This window comes from Macrobrachium nipponense, chromosome 7 (genome assembly GCF_015104395.2).
Source record: "Macrobrachium nipponense isolate FS-2020 chromosome 7, ASM1510439v2, whole genome shotgun sequence".
Lineage (NCBI taxonomy): Eukaryota > Metazoa > Arthropoda > Malacostraca > Decapoda > Palaemonidae > Macrobrachium > Macrobrachium nipponense.
Window position 1 is genome coordinate 84,439,929 of NC_061109.1, and position 19,702 is coordinate 84,459,630.

The 19,702-nt window shown below is 38.1% G+C and overlaps 1 protein-coding gene across 1 annotated transcript in view; it reads left to right on the forward strand.

The window, feature by feature from the left end:
- Window positions 1-19,702, forward strand: part of LOC135217066 (kinesin-like protein Klp98A) — a gene marked incomplete in the record, with an annotated part of 164,516 nt that overhangs the window by 130,143 nt on the left and 14,671 nt on the right. The window contains 6 exon segments of the mRNA XM_064252747.1: window positions 63-123; window positions 534-1,721; window positions 5,132-5,340; window positions 5,652-5,792; window positions 5,932-5,983; window positions 18,641-18,743. Of these exon segments, the coding sequence (XP_064108817.1) occupies window positions 63-123; window positions 534-1,721; window positions 5,132-5,340; window positions 5,652-5,792; window positions 5,932-5,983; window positions 18,641-18,743 (1,754 nt within the window).

Consider the following 19,702-nt stretch of genomic DNA (forward strand, 5'->3'; position numbering starts at 1 on the left):
GGAAGGATTATATTTTATTTTTTTATTTTTTTTGCTTGTACTGTCATATATTTGTTTTCCAGGTTGGAGGGTGATACAGAAAAACAGCAGTGTGAAAGTAGCAATGTTTCACGTTTAGGAAAGGTAAGAGGATTATGTTGTACTGGTCACAACTAGTAGTATCACATCTTTGAGTGCAGATACTGACTAAATTGTCTTAATAGTAATTTTATTTTGATTTGGTTGTCAGTTTGAATATAGTATCATTTCAGACAAGTTGATTTGCAAGCCCAGTGAAGTGTTTGTTTTATTCCTTGCTTAAGAACCTTTCATCCCTTCCAGTTTCTTCCTTACCTGGTGAATGCATACAAGATAAGGAGGCAGAGCTTCCTTTGCCTCTTAGTGACTCAGCTTGCATCGTACTTGAAATTATAGCATAAGGAATAGAAGTTTGCATTTATGAAACCTGAGATAAATTTTTTATATTTATGATAGACTTGCTGTGATATGAACCACATAATTCAAATAGTAATTTGTAAATATTTTACCACCAGATGACAAGACTGTCAGAAACTACTGACCTTTGTGAAATGTCTACTCAGACAAGTCTCCATACACACAGTCAACCAACTACACCTCTTGGCAGCCACTTAGATGATGGAAGAGGATGCAGTCATGCACTGAGAAAGTCAAGTTTAACATTACCACTCTTGAATGAAAAGGAAGACCCAGGGGGTGGCATAAGTTGTAACTCCACGCCTGCTTCCGAGACCTTTTATACAGCTACCTCAGTTTTGTCTCCTGATATACGTGACTTGACCTCGCCTTGGTCTCCCCTTCCAGTTGAAAGGTCTCTCTCTGAAATGAGAGAAGGTGAAGGACTGGGTGCTACTTGTAGATCCTTTGCTCAGGGAAACTGTGATTTACCGCCCAAAGTGCCTAAAAGCGATTGCGGAGTGATTGAGGGCATATCCCATTTTGAGAGAGATGATGACTTGTGTTCTTCTGTGTACAAATCTCCAAGTGCCAGTAAAACTGAAGATGTTGCGTGTTTAAGCGATGTGCTCAGTTCAGAAAATATTAGTGAAAATAATCTAAATCTTAATCAAATAGCAAAAGTTCGTGATAGTAATACTTGTGATATATTAGGTTTACAAGGGTCCCCAACATCTCCCATTCTCCAAACAGGAGGTCATCCCCACTCACAAGATTCTCCAGGAGTAGAAGGGGCAGCTACTTCTACTCCTGTTAAATTTAGATCTAGTCAAGGAATTAGAAAAGAGGAGTGTAGAAGAATGATGTATATTGATGATAAAAATAAGGAAAGTTGTGTTGCCTTACCAAAAGATTATGAAGGTAATTACAATGAACTTACTAAATCAAACATTGCTGCTGTTATTGCTAATGCATCAGATTTTAATAGGCAATCTATTGTTTGTAATGTGGAGGCAAATGCAAATAATAATTTTAGAACTAGTAAAAATGGAAATGCTGATGCATGCATAGCTTTTGAAGAGGAGGTTAGGAAAGAGAATGACAATATCCCAGAAGTCACAGATTGTGAAGGAGATACTAGATTGGTTAGTGATGAGGGTGAATCATTACTTTGGCATCCTGGGTTGGAAAATATATGCAAATCAAGTGTGTTACTATCACCAGATGCTGATGTTACTAAAGCTGCAGAAGTATTAATAAGATTGAGGGAAAATGAAGATAAGTCGAACATGAGCATGGAGGAAAAGGTATGTCATTTCTTCTGCATTTTTTATCTTTAGCTATACCCTTTACCCAAAAAAACTGAAGTGAAAAGAATCTGGCGTGTCTTCATTTTGATTTGAAATTTTGAATTTATAACTGCTTACACTGATATAGTAATATGGTGACTCCTTTATAATATAATTTCCTTGATATATTTTTTATCAATTTTTTTTTTTTTTACATTATACTAGTATATTGGAAAGGCTTTCATTGGCTCTTGGAAAGGCAAACACCATAAAGATATGTGCTATTCATTTCATCCCTTGATAATTTAGATAAGATTTATACATCCTAGTTTCTTTTGATTCAAATACTTGCAGTTACCAGGTATCAGCTATATGTCTGTTGCGTTCAGGAAAATTGCAGACTCTGAATTACATGTATTCCTTAGCACTCATTTGAAGCAGATTGACCATGTGTCAGTATCTTGAATTAACCCTTAAACGCCGAATGGACGTATTAAACGTCGAGTCAAAATGTCCCCCGTATGGACGTACCATACGTCGACTCAAAAAAGTTTTATTTAAAATTCGCAGAAAAATACTTATAGGCCTACCAGCCGAAAACTTTTGAATCACGCGCCTTGGGGGATGCTGGGAGTTCACGGATCAAGGCGTTGTTTTGTTTACAATCGTGACGCAGGCACGCAAGCGCGAATTTCTTTCTTATCGCACTAAAAAGTATCAGTGACACATCTCAAAAATTATTTTGTCACTTTGACATAATTTTTGCACCATTTTAAATTATCCGTTACATGAAGTATTATATATGAAAATGTGCGCAATTTCATTTAGAATACAACTAAAAAATACTCATGATTGTAGCTTTTATCAGTTTTGAAATATTTCCATATAAATAATGATGTGCCAAAATTTCAACCTTCGGTCAACTTTGACTCTACCGAAATGGTTGAAAAACGCAATTGTAAGCTAAAACGCTTAGATTGTAGTAATATTCAACTATTTACCTTAATTTTGCAACAAATTGGAAGTCTCTAGCACAATATTTTGATTTATGGTGAATTTACGTCCGCGTGGTAACTCTTCCGAAAAAAATCATACATGTGATTGTGGTAATGTTTGCACCATTTTAAAATTAGCCGTTACATAAAGTTTTATATATGGAAATGTGCGCAATTTCATGCAAAATACAACTAAAAACAACCCATGGTTGTAGCTTTTATCAGTTTTGAAATATTTTCATATAAAAAATTATAAGTGACAAATTTTCAACCTTCGGTCAAATTTGACTCTACCGAAATGGTCAAAAAACGCAATTGTAAGCTAAAACTCTTATATTTTAGTAATATTCAATCATTTACCTTCATTTTGTAACAAATTGGAAGTCTCTAGCACAGTATTTCGATTTATGGTGAATTTATGAAAAAAATAACATTTTCCTTACGTCCGTGTGTACTCTTCCGAAAAAATCATTCGTGCGATTGTGGTAATGTTTGCACCATTTTAAATTAGCCGTTAAATAAAGTTTTATATGAAAACGTGCACAATTTCATGTAGAATACAACGAAAAATAATTGAAGGTTGTAGCTTTTCTCATTTTTGAAATATTTGCATATAAATCACGATAAATAGAAAAAAACCATGTTCGGTCAACTTTGACTCTACCGAAATGGTCAAAAAACGCAATTGTAAGCTAAAACTCGTATATTTTAGTAATATTCAATCATTTACCTTCATTTTGCAACAAATTGAAAGTCTCTAGCACAATATTTCAATTTATGGTGAATTTATGAAAAAAACTTTCCTTCCCTCCACGCGCGGATTCTCCGCCATAAATCTCCGAATTGCGTACATCGCATTCTCGGAAAATTTGCTCCGTTTCATATTAGGCATTTCATAGAGTTTTATATATGAAAATGTGCGCAATTTCATGTAGAATAAAAGGAAAAATATTTGAAGGTTGTAGCTTTTCTAATTTCCGAAATAATTGCATATAAAAAAAAAATTATAAAAAAATTTTGACATTTGGTCAACTTTAACTCGTCCGAAATGGTCGAAAACTGCAATTGTAAGCTAAAACTCTTACAGTATCGTAATATTCCATCATTTAACTTCATCTTGAAACAAATTTGAAGTCTCTATAACAATATTTAGATTTATGGTGAATTTTAAAAAAATATATTTTTTTACGTCCGCGCATTACGAATTCATGCATCATTTTGTGATAATATTTTCTCGGTGTGTGTTGCTTTTATCGTTTTACAATATGTTATATATCAAAAAGATTGCAATTTAGTTTACATTACAACGAAAAAAAAAGTAACTTGTTACCTTTAACCGTTTTGTGCACAGCGCGATTTGAATACAATTATATGTGAAATTTCGTTTTTGCGCTATCATATATCGCATTATTTATATATGATAATGATAATTTTTATCATTTCTGATGGTTGCATACTAAACTTCAGGCAATGACAAAAAAAGGAGCTAAAAATAAACTCTTAATCTTCAAAACTAAGCGCGCTGTGATTTTTTGAAAAAAATATTTTTTCCGCTTCCGCGCTCACTCCAAACCGGCCCTGGCATTCGGGAGAGGTTTTGATTTTTACCGCTTCGGCGTTTAAGGGTTAATGAAGTAATAGTTCATAGCAAAACATCCCCCTGCTAGGGAGTTTTACTGCCTCATGAGATTAGAGGTTTTAAACTTATTCTTTGGTTTATCAAGAGCTGGCATGTCTTCAAGTATCCTTCAGTTACTTTTTAGTTACCTCTTCATCATAACCCTTTCATTATAGGTGTATGAATATTTTGTTAATTGGCTTACAATGTTTACTGCCCTTGATTGATATTGATATCAGTATCCTTTATGTGTTTGGAAGAGATTGACAGTGTTTATGAAAGCCATTATGATTCTGTGAAAGGATTGTTGAACAAACTCATTTGTATGGCTATGAAGTTGGGATATTGAATGATATAAAATTAGGTAGATTCAGTAAGTTGAATTTTTCATGTAATGTGTGGATTGAGAACAGTGGAAAGAATTTGTGTAAATCCTTGCACCTATTGGGCAGTTATGTTGCTTATCATTGTTTTTACTTTTACTTTTTTGTTTGTTTTGCATTTATCATACCTTCTGTAAAAACTTAGAAACTGTATGTGATGCATATCAGTTTTGCATCATCCATCATTGTATCTAGAAAAGGCAGTCCATGGTTTTTTTTTTTTTTTTGTGGGGGGGTTTCCACTCTTGCGGGCGCCATAAGAGCCATTGTGATGCTGCTGTTAGGTATGTTATGGCACCATAACTGTATTATTGCCAATAACTGGAACTCAGCCCGTTATGGTGCCTTTTATGGTGCCAGACAAGTGCCTGTAGTACTTGTATTACACGTAAGGTAAACTGATAAAGGTATAAATATTATATTTTTTTCTAGATACGTGAACTAGAAGCTCTGAAGCAACACTATAGTAACCTTGAAGACCAGCTGATGAATCAGCCTTCTGTTATAAGCAAAATTCCTGGAAATAAGAGAAGTGAATTAAGCGATAATGCCGTGGGATTGCAAGACGATCAAGAACAAGTTTTTGAGCTTGGTAGACCAACTGATCTTCCTTTAGATTCATCTTTATTGCAAGAAGACAGGTATTTTATTAATATTTTATCTAATTTGTTTATTTTTGTCTGGAGTAGTGGAAATATTTTTAAAATAAAAAGTATAGCATGTATTTATATAGGTTGCAAACCATTATCTTACTGGAGCTCTCAACAGATAGGTATTATAAAGTTTCAGTAAATATACATATTATAGCTAAGAATATTTTTTTACCCAACATGCAGGTGAAAAGTGCCAGGAGCTGTGATTTAAGGGTCACTAAAGTAATTTTCACAATTTTAATTTTTGGTTCTTTCACATAACCCCCTTAATCATATATGCCATTTTTTTTTCTCAACAGACTAGCGTTGCTTATTGAGCGAGAAGTTCAACGACGAGTTTTGGAAGAAGTGGTTGCACGTGAAAATGCGGCTTTAAGTTCAAGATCCCAGTATAGACGTACTTATCGTTCAATGAGTGCTTCTATGGATCCATGGAATCTGTAAGTTTGCTACTTTTTGTAAACTACTTGTGAAATATTTGTATGGTTTTAAAAATAGTTGTAGAATTAACAAAATTTAAGTAGTTATATTACCAATTTGTAAACAGCCATCTAATGTTGATCATTATTACTCCATCAGTGGCCTGAGGGTACTTTCTCCAGCTGAAGTGAGACCGTATACATCAATGAGTGTAAGTTTCCATTTCTTTAAAAAATATACGTAGTAGTTACAAATAATACTTAAAACATGCATGTGATGCTTTTAATAAAGTCTAACAGAGTCAAGTGATTCTCGAGAGCCTCACCCATATATGTTGTGTAAAGACTTGCTTGTAAGCATGCAATTTGCAGCCATAATTATTAGTTTAATTACTGCTGAGGACAACGTACGTTACGCAGTTCTTATAACTAATATCCATCTCTGGCCAAAACCTTGAGAACTTCTATTGTAAATACTGGATTAATTAATTCAAGGGTAAGGGTTACATGTTTTTAAGGTCTACTTTTACTTTAGGGATTCCAGCTTGTACTCATAGGAAATATACTTCTACCTTGTAAAGGGTATTAGTAATGATACAGTGTGTCCTCTTGACTTACAATGATTCTTTCTTACAGCACTTTTTCAGTGCTGTTAACGACGTTTTACAGTTCCTTAACTTGATTTAGCATCAAGTTAACTGTGCTTATGCTTCTGTAACATCAAGTTACAGCGCCAAGTGCTGTTAACAGTGAAAAACTGACTTATGGCAGAAATCGACAACGGATCACTGTATGTCGAGGATGCACTGTATAGGTTTTAAGGCTCTTTTAGAATTCTACACAATGTTTATTTATTATGAACCCACAAGTCATGAATACGTAGTCTTATATCTATGCAAATGGCTCTGCAGTTGCACCAGTTTGTTAGGTCATGAAATTAAAACACCTCACTGCATGTGCCCAGACCACCTGGCATATTCCTCTTAGGATACCATTATTCCTTGCCACTGGTACGTTCAGATGTATTCTGAGGTGGTCTTTCAGGATTAGCAATAGTACTGTTTTTCAAATAATGTATTACTTAAATTGTCAGCCAACTTCAGCAATATCATTTTGTCCAGTTTCAGAATGGACAGTGAAATAATTAATTAAAGTTTGAAAATTCTTATTGTCAGAAAGAAACTTGCTTAAATTTATATGAGATCTAAGTAAGAATTTTAGTTGAATTCATTAATTAAAATAAGGAAATAGCCTCGAGCAGGCTAAGCACTCTGATGTCTCAAAAATTTCCCATCACCCTACTTCATGTTATTTGCTGGATATGTGCCTGTTCTGTATATTGATTTCATGGCAGCAATAAACAGATTTTTACGTATGAAAAACCTATTTTTTGGTAGGAAAAACCTATTTTTGGTAGTCGTCTCATCCTCAAGGATTACCCTTTCCATGGTCTAGCTAGAGCTCCATGGTGACCAGACAAATGTCAAAGAATTCTCTTAACTGGTATTGTGGCTGGGTATTGTGTCATAATAATAAACATTATAAAACTTGATTGAATATAAATGGACTCAGAATAAGAGGGCACTTTCTATTATCCTCAGCAAACGCTAATACACAGTTTACCTATGTTATAACCGCAAGAACAAGAAGCGGTTATGAGCATATGCACCATCATATCGTTTACCTACGACCAAAATCCAACCAAGCCGCCATTCCTTTCTGTTGGTTAGTGCAAGATGATCCCTTACCCAAATCCCATGTCTTTTCATCAGGGAAGTGGGAGGGTTTTGAGGACTCATAAGCAACTACCAAAAATAGGTTTGTTCATATACAAAACAAACCTTTGGTCTTAACATTAGGATAATACTAGCGCCAAGCTGGAAACTGGTAGAATTGAAAATAAGCTTGTGAGATCCAGGGACTATTGGCATCTATACAGTGGTACCTCGACATACGAAAGGCTCAACTTACAAAAAACTCGAGATACGAAAGGAAATATGAAAAATTTTACGGCTCTACATACGAAAATTGCTCAAGTTACGAAAGGTTGTTGCTGTAAAGTCCTGAGATTCGCCCGGACCACCGAGAAATATTTTAAAACTCCCGCGCCGCTAACTTAGTAAACTCGCCACCATCTTCCCGCTCTCCCATTGGTTCCTGATGCTAGTCACCCCATAAGATCCTGCTCTCCTATTGGCCAGCATCTACTCCTTGTGCTTTAAGTATTCTATTAGTAAAAGGATGTTGTAAATTGAAAAACTTATTCACGCAATACATTTAATAAAAAAAACATTAGGTAAAGATAGAATAAAGAATAGAAATTAATGGTTATTATACTGTTTGGTAGTTTCAGTAGTTGAAGAGAGATAATGAAAAATTATGGCTTACTGTGTACTAGGAAAAGTGATTGCTTGGCGATCGTTCGATACTCGTAAGTGCTGGATGTAAACAGAAGTTTGGAACCTTTTTTTTTTTTTTGTTTATTATAGTTAATGGTTACTTAATAATTATTTGAAATGAGTACATGCAATACATTTAATAAAAAAATTGTGAATTAGATATCATAAAATATAAAATAAATCAGACTGCTATCATCAAAGCCAACAAATACGTATTTTTTAGAATTCTTCTTCTATTTTAATATTACGTTACGTATATGTTTCATTATAGCTGTCAGTAATTCGGTATCTCCATTAGGTAAAGATAGAATAATGAATAGAAATGAATGGTTATTATACTGTTTGGTAGTTTCATTAGTTGAAGAGAGATACTAATGAAAATTTAGGGTTTACTGTGTCCTAGGAAAAGGGATTGCTTGGTGTTCATTCGGTCTCGGAAGAGCTGAGTGTAAACAAACGATTGGAAGGTTTTTTTGTTTGTTTGTGTATTATAGTTAATGATTAATTAATAATTATTTGAAATGAGTACATACTGATTATTTATACATTTTATTGGCATATTTTAAGCTTTTAGCTTCTTAGGTTTAGATGTCAGAATCATAGACTAGGCTACAGTAGCAACCGCTAACAGCTTATTGCTAAGGGACATATGCTAAAGTCCTAATATATGCAGTAAAAATGGGGTTGAACATTACGTGCAGTTGAATATTACTCAAGTATGTACAGTATTTTGCCTTTTTGGAGTCATATTTCTTCCGTCGGATCGGCGTCGTAACCCTAGAACATGTGTTGTAGGCCTGGAAATATAATTTACTAGGGTGTTTTTGTAGGGCTTGGAACGGATTAGGCATTTTACGTGTAAAATGCGGTTCAAGACACGAAAAACTCATGATACGAAGGCCGCCTCGGAACGGATTAATTTCGTATCTCGAGGTACCACTGTACCAGGTCACGGGGTATGTAGTACCCAAAATGTCCTTGGTGTCCCGTGACCTGACAGTTACTTTCCTACCGCCTTTAAGATAGAACGTGATTACTTTTTATCTGTTTTAAAGCCAGTTTTAGTGTGCCTGATTTTATTCATTTTTTCCCTTTTTACTTTTTCTTTCTCTTGGTGTTCTCAGTGTGGGTGTGATCTGATAGGTGTGTGTACTTTGTGAGATGGAGAATTTTGCTTCACCAATGGAAATTTCTTCAGGCTCTCGAAGAGACAAAGGAAATGCCCTGGAGTGAGTGGGTTTCCTTTTTCAAGATTTTTAACATCGTTGTCTACAGATCCACATCCAATGTGTAGTAGGTGCAGAGAAAACGTATTTACTATTACTAATCCTTGTTCAGTTTGTTATGGTTGGTTGGTGGAACAGTGGATGAAGTTTTATGGGAAGGGCCAGTACAAAAGAAAGGAGACGACGCCATCTTTGGATGACCAAGCGTCGTCGGCTTCTTTTGTATCAGCAATACACCAGACTGCTTCATATGTTTGGTTGCCTGCTTTTGATATTTCCCATACTCCTTCAGTTTCTTCTAGGGATTTGTTATCGGAAACACGAGGAGGGGTTTTGGGTGATTTTATGCATAATTACGCTCCGTCATTCCCAGCAGGGAGAGGGGGAGCATCCCCATCTTTGTTACAGGTGTGGGCTCCCGATGTGCAGAGAATGGAAAGAACGTGGTTGGCGTTAGGCCTACCAGGCGTACCAACCTTGGAGGGGTTGCCGTCTCATTATATGGCGTCGCGATTCCACCAGGGCCCGACAACGTTGAATGTTCATCATCCCCCTGGCCTGCACTTTATGGGAGCTAATGTTGCAGCAACGACAACAGCATCAATGTTTCCGGCAATGCAGAACGTTGGAGGTAGTTTTGCAGCACACGCAGGGCTGCTAACAGCAGCCCCTCAGTCTCTCCCTACAATAGTGGTGACGTCACAACCTGAGTCACACACTGACATGGCAGACGCGATGACATCACAGCTTTATGCTTCTCTATCTAATTCATTGCCTCTTGAGCCAAATACGCTTTCTGACTCGTTGGTACACACAGTCATGAAGAAATTACAAGCTCTAGAGGAGAAGATAGATAAGAGAGACAAAAAGAAAAGACGTGAATCATCTCCTTCTTCATCTTCTTCCTCTATTCGGCGTCATCGCGAAGTTCGATGATGTCACTGCGTGTACCAGTCAAGCGTTGGAGGATACGGGACTTCGTGACTGATCTTTGGGCCAAGAGGAGAAGAGTAAATTCTTCTTCATCTTCGAGCCAGGACTGTCACATCCCGGTCAGCAACAAAGTAAAGAAGACAGTGGCTGGTAAGCTTAACGCTAACGGACAAAGTCGTTTACACGTACAGACGTCTGAATGAGCGAAAGCATCGATGGTCACTGGGATAGTGGCCGCCATGGAGATGCCAGCAGAGACAACAAAGAGCCTAAGAGAGACTACACTGCCATTGGTAAAATCAACGATGAGTGGGAAGAGTTCAATAAGGAATAAATAAAAGATACCAGTGTCTCCTGTAGGACCTTTTAAGATACGGAGAAAGGATGAGAGAGCTCCCATTAAAAAGTCGAATAATAAAGGGTGGGTAACCTCTTCTAATATGCTGGTGGAACCAAAGAAAAACTTCTTTCAGTTTTCTTCTGAAGATTGAAAAAGAAACCCACAAAATCAATGTGTAACGTGTTTACTTCTAAGTATTTACATTTAATTTTACCCCACACTCGAGTACTTTCAGGCCTTATCTGTGACCCATTTTCAAGAGATGTTTGGGATGTTAGCCTGGGTCAAGGCTGTTCTGGTTTTCTTGAGAGTTGCCAATCCCCTCTTGTCGCTCTGATATCCTGAGCTGATGGTCAATGGGATTAACCCTTGTGGTAAGGGTGTGGTCACCAAAAGTCTGTTGGGCAGGAAACCTAATCTCCAGGTCAGCAGGGTCAATCTTAGCTTCTTTTAATGTTAAAGCTCAGAGATTAGGTTTTCTGCCCAACAAACTTTTGGTGACCACTCCCTTACACAAGGGTTAATCCCACTGGCCATAAGCTCAGGATATCAGAGCGACAAAAGGTGATTAGCAACTCTCAAGGAAACCAGAACAGCCATCACATAAATGACAGCTCAACGAGAAGAAGTTCCAGAAGACTGCTGGGCCTTGACCCAGGCTGACAACCCAAACATCTCTTGAAAATGGGCCACAGATAGGGCTGAAAGTACTCGAGTGTGGAGTAAAATTAAATGTAAATAGTTAGAAGTAAACACGTTACACAGTGATTTTGTGGGTTTCTTTTTCAATGCTGGTGGAAGGCGTTGTTCGACTCGATGAGAGATCAAGGCCGAATTCCCCGACGGTCATTGGAGACAATATTAATAGAGATAGAGAGGAAATTAGCTTTCGAGAGAGCCTTCATCTTGGAGATATAGGCGGGGTTCTCGCTCTAGATCTGTGAGCAGAGAAGGAGTTAGGCAGTCTTGTTCTCCTACTGACTATTTGATATCGAGCCCTCAGCGGCCATCAGAGATCAAAGATGCTGCGGTCGTAGGGTCGGACGGCCATGACGCACTCCTACCTGCTGACGTTTGTCAGCAGGTAGGAGTGAGAAGCTTCCTGTGGCTGAACACAATACGTTAGAACCGGAGGAAGGAGAAAACCAGGAGTTTCTGGCTTCGTATGTGGAGGTGATTGATTTGATTCGTCAATTCAGTAACCTTTTGAGGAGCGTGGAGGCACCTGCTAGTATGCTTCCTCTGGGGATCGACATGATGGTTGGATTGAAAAAGGATACATTGGTGTCTTATGAATTACCTTGCTCAAGTCATGCGGAGTCTGTTTTACAACACGTAAATGCACAGATTGCAGGAAGGGATAATTCCTTAAGATCGAATAGATCGTTTAAGTTTATTTCCCCCCAATGATGAAACATAGGAAATATAATCAGAGGGCATACTGGAAGAGGCTATAGTAGATAGAAGAAGGACGGACACTAACGACAGATTAGTACAGCAGGCAGTTAGGAAAAACATCTGGAAGTCAAGCTAATCCGATTGAGGTAAGTCATCGGCAAATACCTCGTAAGAAGACAGTGAGACATAACATCTCTAATAGAGCAACAAGACCATCTTTCCCAAAGAAGTTAGCTCATCGGCCCTTTCACAATAGACCCAATAGAGGAAGGGGGAGAGGTTCAAGACCATAGGATGGGCGCCTCTCATCACTCAGCCACACCAGTGGGGGGTTGCCTAGCGAATCACTGGAAGGTGTGGCAGGACTTTGGAGCAGAGCTAGGGGTGGTGGATATTCTCAGAGTTGGTTATTATATTCCGTTCGAAGTAACCCCACCCCTGACAGAACAACCATTAACGCACCTCGCTTATGCTCAGGAATCTCAGAAGGACATTATTCTGCAAGAGGAAGGGAAGATGATGGAAAAAGGGGCTGTGGAACAAGTATCGATTCCGTCAAAGTGGTTTTACAGCCGCATTTTCCTTGTCCCCAAAGCCAACGGGGATTGGAGGACAGTAATAGATCTGTCAACATTGAATCTGTTTATAAGAAAAACCAGATTCAGGATAGAGACCCCAAAGATGGTTCTAGAAGCAGTCAGGGTCAAGGACTTGATGCTGACAATAGACTTGAAGGACGCATACTTTCAGATCCGAGTCCAACAGTCTTCCAGGAAATTTCTCCGCTTCAGTCTTGCAGAGAAAGTTTTCCAATTTAGGGTTGACAACGTCTCCGCAAGTTTTTATAAGAGTATTCACTCTCGTGTCGACATGGGCGCATGTTAATATGATACCTAGATGACTGGCTGGTGATAGCAAAGTCCAGAGAAAAATTACTTCGAGACAGGTTTGCCCTTCTGCAGTTTTGTCACAGCCTAGGCATTGTGATGAATCAGGAGAAGTCAAAGTTGGATCTAAGTCAATGGCTGGTGTATCTGGGTATGATTATAGACACAGTAAAAGCCAAAGTGTTCCCAGCAGACCAGAGGGTAGAGAAATGCAAACAAGTGGTGAATGCCTTTCTGGAAAAACAAACATAGCCAGCAAGACAGTTTCAAGCTGTACTGGGAATTCTAACTTCCTTGGAGAAGCTGGTACCACAAGGGAGGCTACACCTTCAATCTCTGCGATGGAGAATGAAGGAGTTTTGGTCGCCAATGGTAGATCACCCATATGAGGAAAGACCTACTTGGTGGGTGCAGGACAACAATCTGACAGTGGGAGTTCCCCTTTAGCAACCCTCTCCGGACCTCTTGCTGTTCTCAGATGCGTCACTCGAAGGTTGGGGAGCCCACATGGAGGAGCTGATGATTTCAGCAAAATGGAGTGTCGAGGACAGAGAACTCCATATAAATGTGTTGGAGTTAAAAGCAGCGTTTCTGGTGCTTCAGGAATTCCGGGGGAGGGTGAAATGGCAATCAGTGGTATTGATGTCAGACAACACCACAGTAGTAGCTTACGTAAACAAACAAGGAGGCCTCGTATCTCAGCAGTTGCACTTGATGACAGTTCAACTTCATCAGTGGGCTGTAGAGAACTTAGTAGACATCAGGGCCGGATATATTCCAGGAAAAAGAAACATAGTGGCTGACAAGTTGAGCCTGAGGGATCAGATCCTTGGAACGGTGTGGTCTTTGCATCAACAGGTAGTGGACGGAATGCTCATGTTGTGGGAAAGGCCGATCATAGACCTATTCTCAACCAGGTACAACAAAAAGTTGGAAGTGTATGGTTCAGTAGTCCCAGACGTAGAGGCAGTAGCAGAAGATTTGCTACAACGCCCATGGACATTCTGGATGTTTACGCATTTCCACCATTTTGTCAAATCCATCAGGCTCTGAATGAGGTAATGCGGTCTCAGAACCCCAAAATGACTCTGGTAGCGCCTTTATGGCTGAAGGCAGAATGGTTTCCAGATCTGTTGGAACTCCTAATAGACTTGCCGAGAGAGTTACCTCTGTGGAACAACCTACTATGTCAGCCGCACGTGGAGAGGTACCACCAGTCGGTGAAGTCCCTATCACTTCACGGGTGGAGACTGTCAAGTATCTCCTGCGAGCAAGAGGCTTTTCTCAGAAAGCAGCAACACAGATTACAGGAAATATTAGGTCATCTGCAGCGTCTACCAAGGAAAATGGTCCGCATACTGAGATTGGTGTCGTAGAGGGAACTTGTCTCCACTCGGAACCACTATTCAACAGTTAGCAGATTTTCTGATATATCTCAGGACAGAAAGGCATATGTCTATATCTGCTGTAAAGGGGTACAGGGCTGCTCTAGCCTCGGTCCTATGCATGGAAGGTGTGGACATTTCGTCTTTATGGGAGTTGGCTATGTTAATGAAGAGTTTTGAGCAGTCCTGTTCTCCAAAGGAACTAATAGCCCCAGATTGGGATTTGACCATGGTACTGAGTAGTCTTACAAAACCCCCCTAAGAGCCATTAAGACAGTCCACAGGTAGGAGCTTGACCCTGAAGACAGTCTTCTTATTGGCCCTAGCCTCAACCAAAAGGGTGGGGGTACTGCATGGTCTGTCATATGTGGTAAAGCATTTGAGAGGTTGAAAGTCTATGGTATTCAAGTTTGTCCCAGAATTCATAGCCAAAACACAAAACCCATCAGTAGTGGATGGCAGATTCAACTCCTTTTCCATACCTTTTTGGCAGAATTTGTAGACAATGACAAGGAAGAAATGCTTCTGTGTCCCGTCAGAGTACTAAGAGCTTACTTAAGAAGGACGAGGCATCTCGTCCTTCTTAAGTAAGCTGGTATTTGGCAACACTAAACAACTTTCACTTCTTTTTATTTAAAAGATGTTGCCCATAGATCCTTGGACACTTTTTCCTTGGGTCCAGTGGTGGCTGCCCAGCAAGTGGTATAGCTCATCTAGTACCCCTGGGCAGGTCAGTTTGTGTCTAGTCTAAGATGAAGGTATGAAAGTAGAATGAATGAGATGACTGGTCTTTCTTCTTTACTACTTTCTTTCTACTCCTTAATCTACGGGCAGCATGAAGGAGAGTACCATCATGAGCTGGAACGGACTAGATGCAGGTGAGGAGGTCAACCGTACTGTAAAGATAATAATCTAGCGTGTAGTATACTTTTCAGTAGCAACACACTCCTCTCAATAATAGGGAGAGAGAGGGGTGATAATAGATCCAGATACAAGGGACAGGAATGGTTTATGAGAATGGAGAGTTCTCCATCTCCCGTAATGTAATAAACCATGACATCGTAGGAACACTCAGAGAGGGAAACCAATAGGTTCTCATATATCTTTGGTTCAAGGATTAATAGTCCATCGTCGTAGAATACATCTACTATTCGGAAATGGATAAAGGTAGCAAACTCCCTGTCAGTTATAGAGACTTACCTCCCACCAATAAGTAAGTCTATCCTAATGTTAAGACCGAAGGTTTGGTTCGTATATGAACAAATGACACATTTTTAACCAATTTGTATTTTTCATAACTAACAAACCTGAGGCCTTAACAGATAAGGGCCTACCTCTAACCACCCCTCTAGCTGTCTAAACTGGGTTGGAAGAGTAACTGTCAGGTCATGGCACCCCAAGGGCATTCTGGGTACTACTTACCCTGTGACCTGGTATAGATGCCAATGGTCCCTGGATCTCACAAGTTTATTTTTAATTTTATCGGTTTCCAGCTTGGCGCTAGTATTATCCTAATGTTAAGACCTCATTTTTGTTAGTTATGAAAAATACAATTTGGTTAAAAATTTGTCATTTTCCCTTCATCAAAACCTGTTTTATAATAGTGTAGTTGCTATCTCATCCTCAAGGAGCTTTACAAAGAAATTGACAGGTGATGAAATGCGCTTGAATTTTGATCCCAACAGCCCAGAACCATTTTTTGGGGTAGGATCAAGTCACTAGTTTCAAGGACATATTCTTTATTCCAAATACCTTTAGATTTGGTAGCAAAGAACAAGCAACTAAATGCGAACTCACATTTTTTAGGGTGAAGTTCTGTGGTGACTTACCTAAGCATGCTGGGTATGATTGCAGTATTGTCAAACCTTCCCCAGTGATAGTTAGCATACCTGCCTGTTGGGAAGACCCGTGGTTTGCCTCTGTAGCACCTATGGGTCTAGACTATCCATGCCACCTACCAGTACACAGTGTAGTTGAATTTGTTCAAGCTCACGGCAACTATTACTAGAGTGTAGGACAAAACGGATCTTTTGGGATGTCTGCCATGACCTCTAGGTAAACCTTAAGTGCTTGAACTGGGCATAGTGTTAATCTGCTAATTCTAGTTTACTTAGAATAGGAGATTCCCTTCTTAAAGGAATCCCATTCTTGATCAGGAATGATAGGCCAGAGGATAATAATTAATACAATTGATTGTCAGCTGTTTGGGTGATGTATTGTCATTGTCTAAGGGAGCCCAATTTGCTAATACGAGCTCATGATGCTAATGCAGTCAAGAAGATCGCATATTGTAGCTTGAGAGTTGTGGTTGTATGAGGTCCATTGAATTGAGGGGCTGATTGAAGTGTAAGCACCTTGTTCAGGGACCAAGTCATTGGAACCCTTGTAGAGTGGACCATTGTAGTGCAAAGGACTACAGAATGGAAGTGACAACTTATATACTATAGTTAAATCACGAATTTTGTCCTCAAAATGCGTGAGAAATTTAAAAATTGTTTCCCTAGAACTTTTGACCAGGCTCTGGGTATTGATTGATATAATAATCTAACTATATCTTCCATACATACTGGTATTGCCAGGTATATATGAAGTCTGTGATTTCTGCACTAGGTACCTAGCAGTGTTGGGTGAGTAATTTTCACTGTACAGTGGAACCTCGGTTTTTGTACATAATCCATTATGGAACTTCCACAAAATCTGAAATGTACAAAAACCGAAACAAATATTCTCATAATATAAATACAAATAAATGCGTTCCAGACCCCCAAAAATATTTTTTTTAAATACATTTTATGGGGAATGAACAGTTTTACATAAAGAAAACAATGAAAAATAAACATAAATGACCAATGAAATTAATAATAAATGAACATTTAACATCACTCTTACCTTTATGGAAAATGCTTATTAGCGTATGGAAGATGGAGAGGAGGGGAGAGGGAGGAGGAGTGGTTATTGTTTGGAAGGGGAATCTCCCTCCAGGACTTCAGGTATCAACGACCTATCTGGGTTTACTTCTCTTCAATTCTTACTGGCACTATCTGAGGTTACTTCCCCTCTTTGTATTTTACTGGCAGTAGGACCAGCTTGAGAGTTACTGGACCCCTGTCGCACAGCAAAACTGGGATGATAATTCTCCACAAATTTTTTGCATCATTCCCTTAATCCCTTAATCCCTGAAGTAGGCCCATCATACATGCCCATTTGTTTTCTGAATTTTTCAAAGCAGCCTCTGCTGACCTTGAATTCATTAACAGCAACACTTGTAGGCATTTTCTCACTGAGATTAGCATACAACTTCCTGTATATGTTTCCATTAACCTCATTAATGAAATTAATAGAAATTCTAGGGGCTACCATAACACTCATAAATTGTAAAAAGCGCTGACGTGTGCTGGCGAAATAAGGTGATTATGACTTTTCATGCACAATAAATCATTGTTCCACAGTCTAAACTAAAAAAGTTTTAGCTGGAAATTTAAATTGTGCTCATAGCTGAATCAATAAGTGAAGAATGGACTTCTCCGAGCTCTTGTTTCTTGACCGACCAGAAAGGGAATGGCGGCTTGGTCAAATTTTGGTCATATGTCAACAATATGATGGTAAATATGCTCATAACTTCTTCTTGCAGTTTTGACGTAGGTAAATTGGGTATGAATTTGGGTTTGCGGAGGATAATAGAAAGTGCCCTCTTATCCTGAGTCTATTTATACTCTATCACATGTTATAATGTTTATCATTATAACACAATACCCAGCCACAAGACCAGTTAAGAGAATTCTTTTACACTAGTCTGGTCACCATGGAGCTCTAGATAGACCATGGAAAAGGTAATCCTTGAGAACGACAGCACTACACTATCAAAAATGAATTTATTTCAGCACTTAATGAAGAGCATTTTTTTTAGGTGATCTTAACGCTGAATTAGTTTATGAGCAGTAAATAGTTAAGTAACTTCGTAATCTAATTAAGAGCCTTTTCATAAAGAAAAATGAATAGAGTTGTTTAAAGGCCAGTTTACTAAATTAGGCTGCTGCTGAGATGTTCAAGTTGGATATTTTGCAGATTTATTTCAAAATTATTTTTAATGGATGGGAGCAGTATATGTAGCCTTTTATATCATAAATGCTTGTATGGTTTATGTTTTGCTTGTATCTAGAAGTATTGAAGTAAATAGTGTATGTATTTTGTTACCAAGTCCATTCATCTAGCTCATTATACTTCAGAGCTGACTGTTCAGTAATTTTGACATTAATTTTTTATCAGTGTTTTGGGCTGGTTTACAAAAATATTTTCTCTAGGCTGGTTATGAAATGGAAGGGGAGGGCGGAAATCATCTGTATCAAAGTACGACATCAGCAGATGATCTACTACTAACTCCAGGACCATTGCAATCTCCATTAAGTAAGCACAAAAAAATTCAGCTTGGTGTCCTCTTGGTAAATTGCAAATTGAGGATTTTTTTTCTTTAACTTTGTATTGGTGTTCTTGGTCTATTAAAATATTTTTGTATGTATGTCTTAAGTAATTACATTATTTTAGAATTTTTTCTTTGATATAATATTTAAGAGCTTACATTCATTCAATCTTTCTAATGATCATGATATATTTTGAGTGAGGTATTTTTTAAACAAATGTTGTTGTAAGCACTTGGGCAGTAATTGTTACCATATGTTTCCATGTATAAGACGACCTTTAGATAAGACAAGGTAAAAAATTATGGTAAATTTTCATGAATTTCTCTCATATCTGTAGTATGTACAATAAGACAACTGTTAAATTACAAAAGCGTCTGTGTATAGGTCAACTTGCATATCATGCGACTTTTGAAGACCTAATTTTGAAGCTAATTTTAAGGGGGCTGCATCATACATGAGATATAAAAATGGTGCATGTCATGTTCACATATTAGTACAGTACTGTAATGTAAAATACAGACAGTCGCCATGCATCTTTTCCATGGATCTCTGAAAAAGTTATGCTTTACTTCATTGTACCCAAAAACATTGTAAGTATGGTATTCTCTTGTATTATTGTTTTATAAAATGCAAACATAGCAATCATGTGCTATTTGCATTGTTTATGTTTTCATGAACATGGACGATGATATCATTCAGGAATTTTTGTTTAGGCATCAATTTCTGTATAAAGGTAACCCTGGAGGGAAAGTTCCGTCCCATCTGCCATACACATTAAAACAGCAGTTAAATGTGTTTTTTCATGCCCAGTAACTTTGATTGAAAAAGTTTTCTCTCCAATTTTATTTATGGTCAAGTATGATGGCACAACAAAGTTTAGGGGAGTTTCATCCATGTTGCCAATGCACGATGATTTATAGTCATTAGAAGCTTGAACATTGTTTT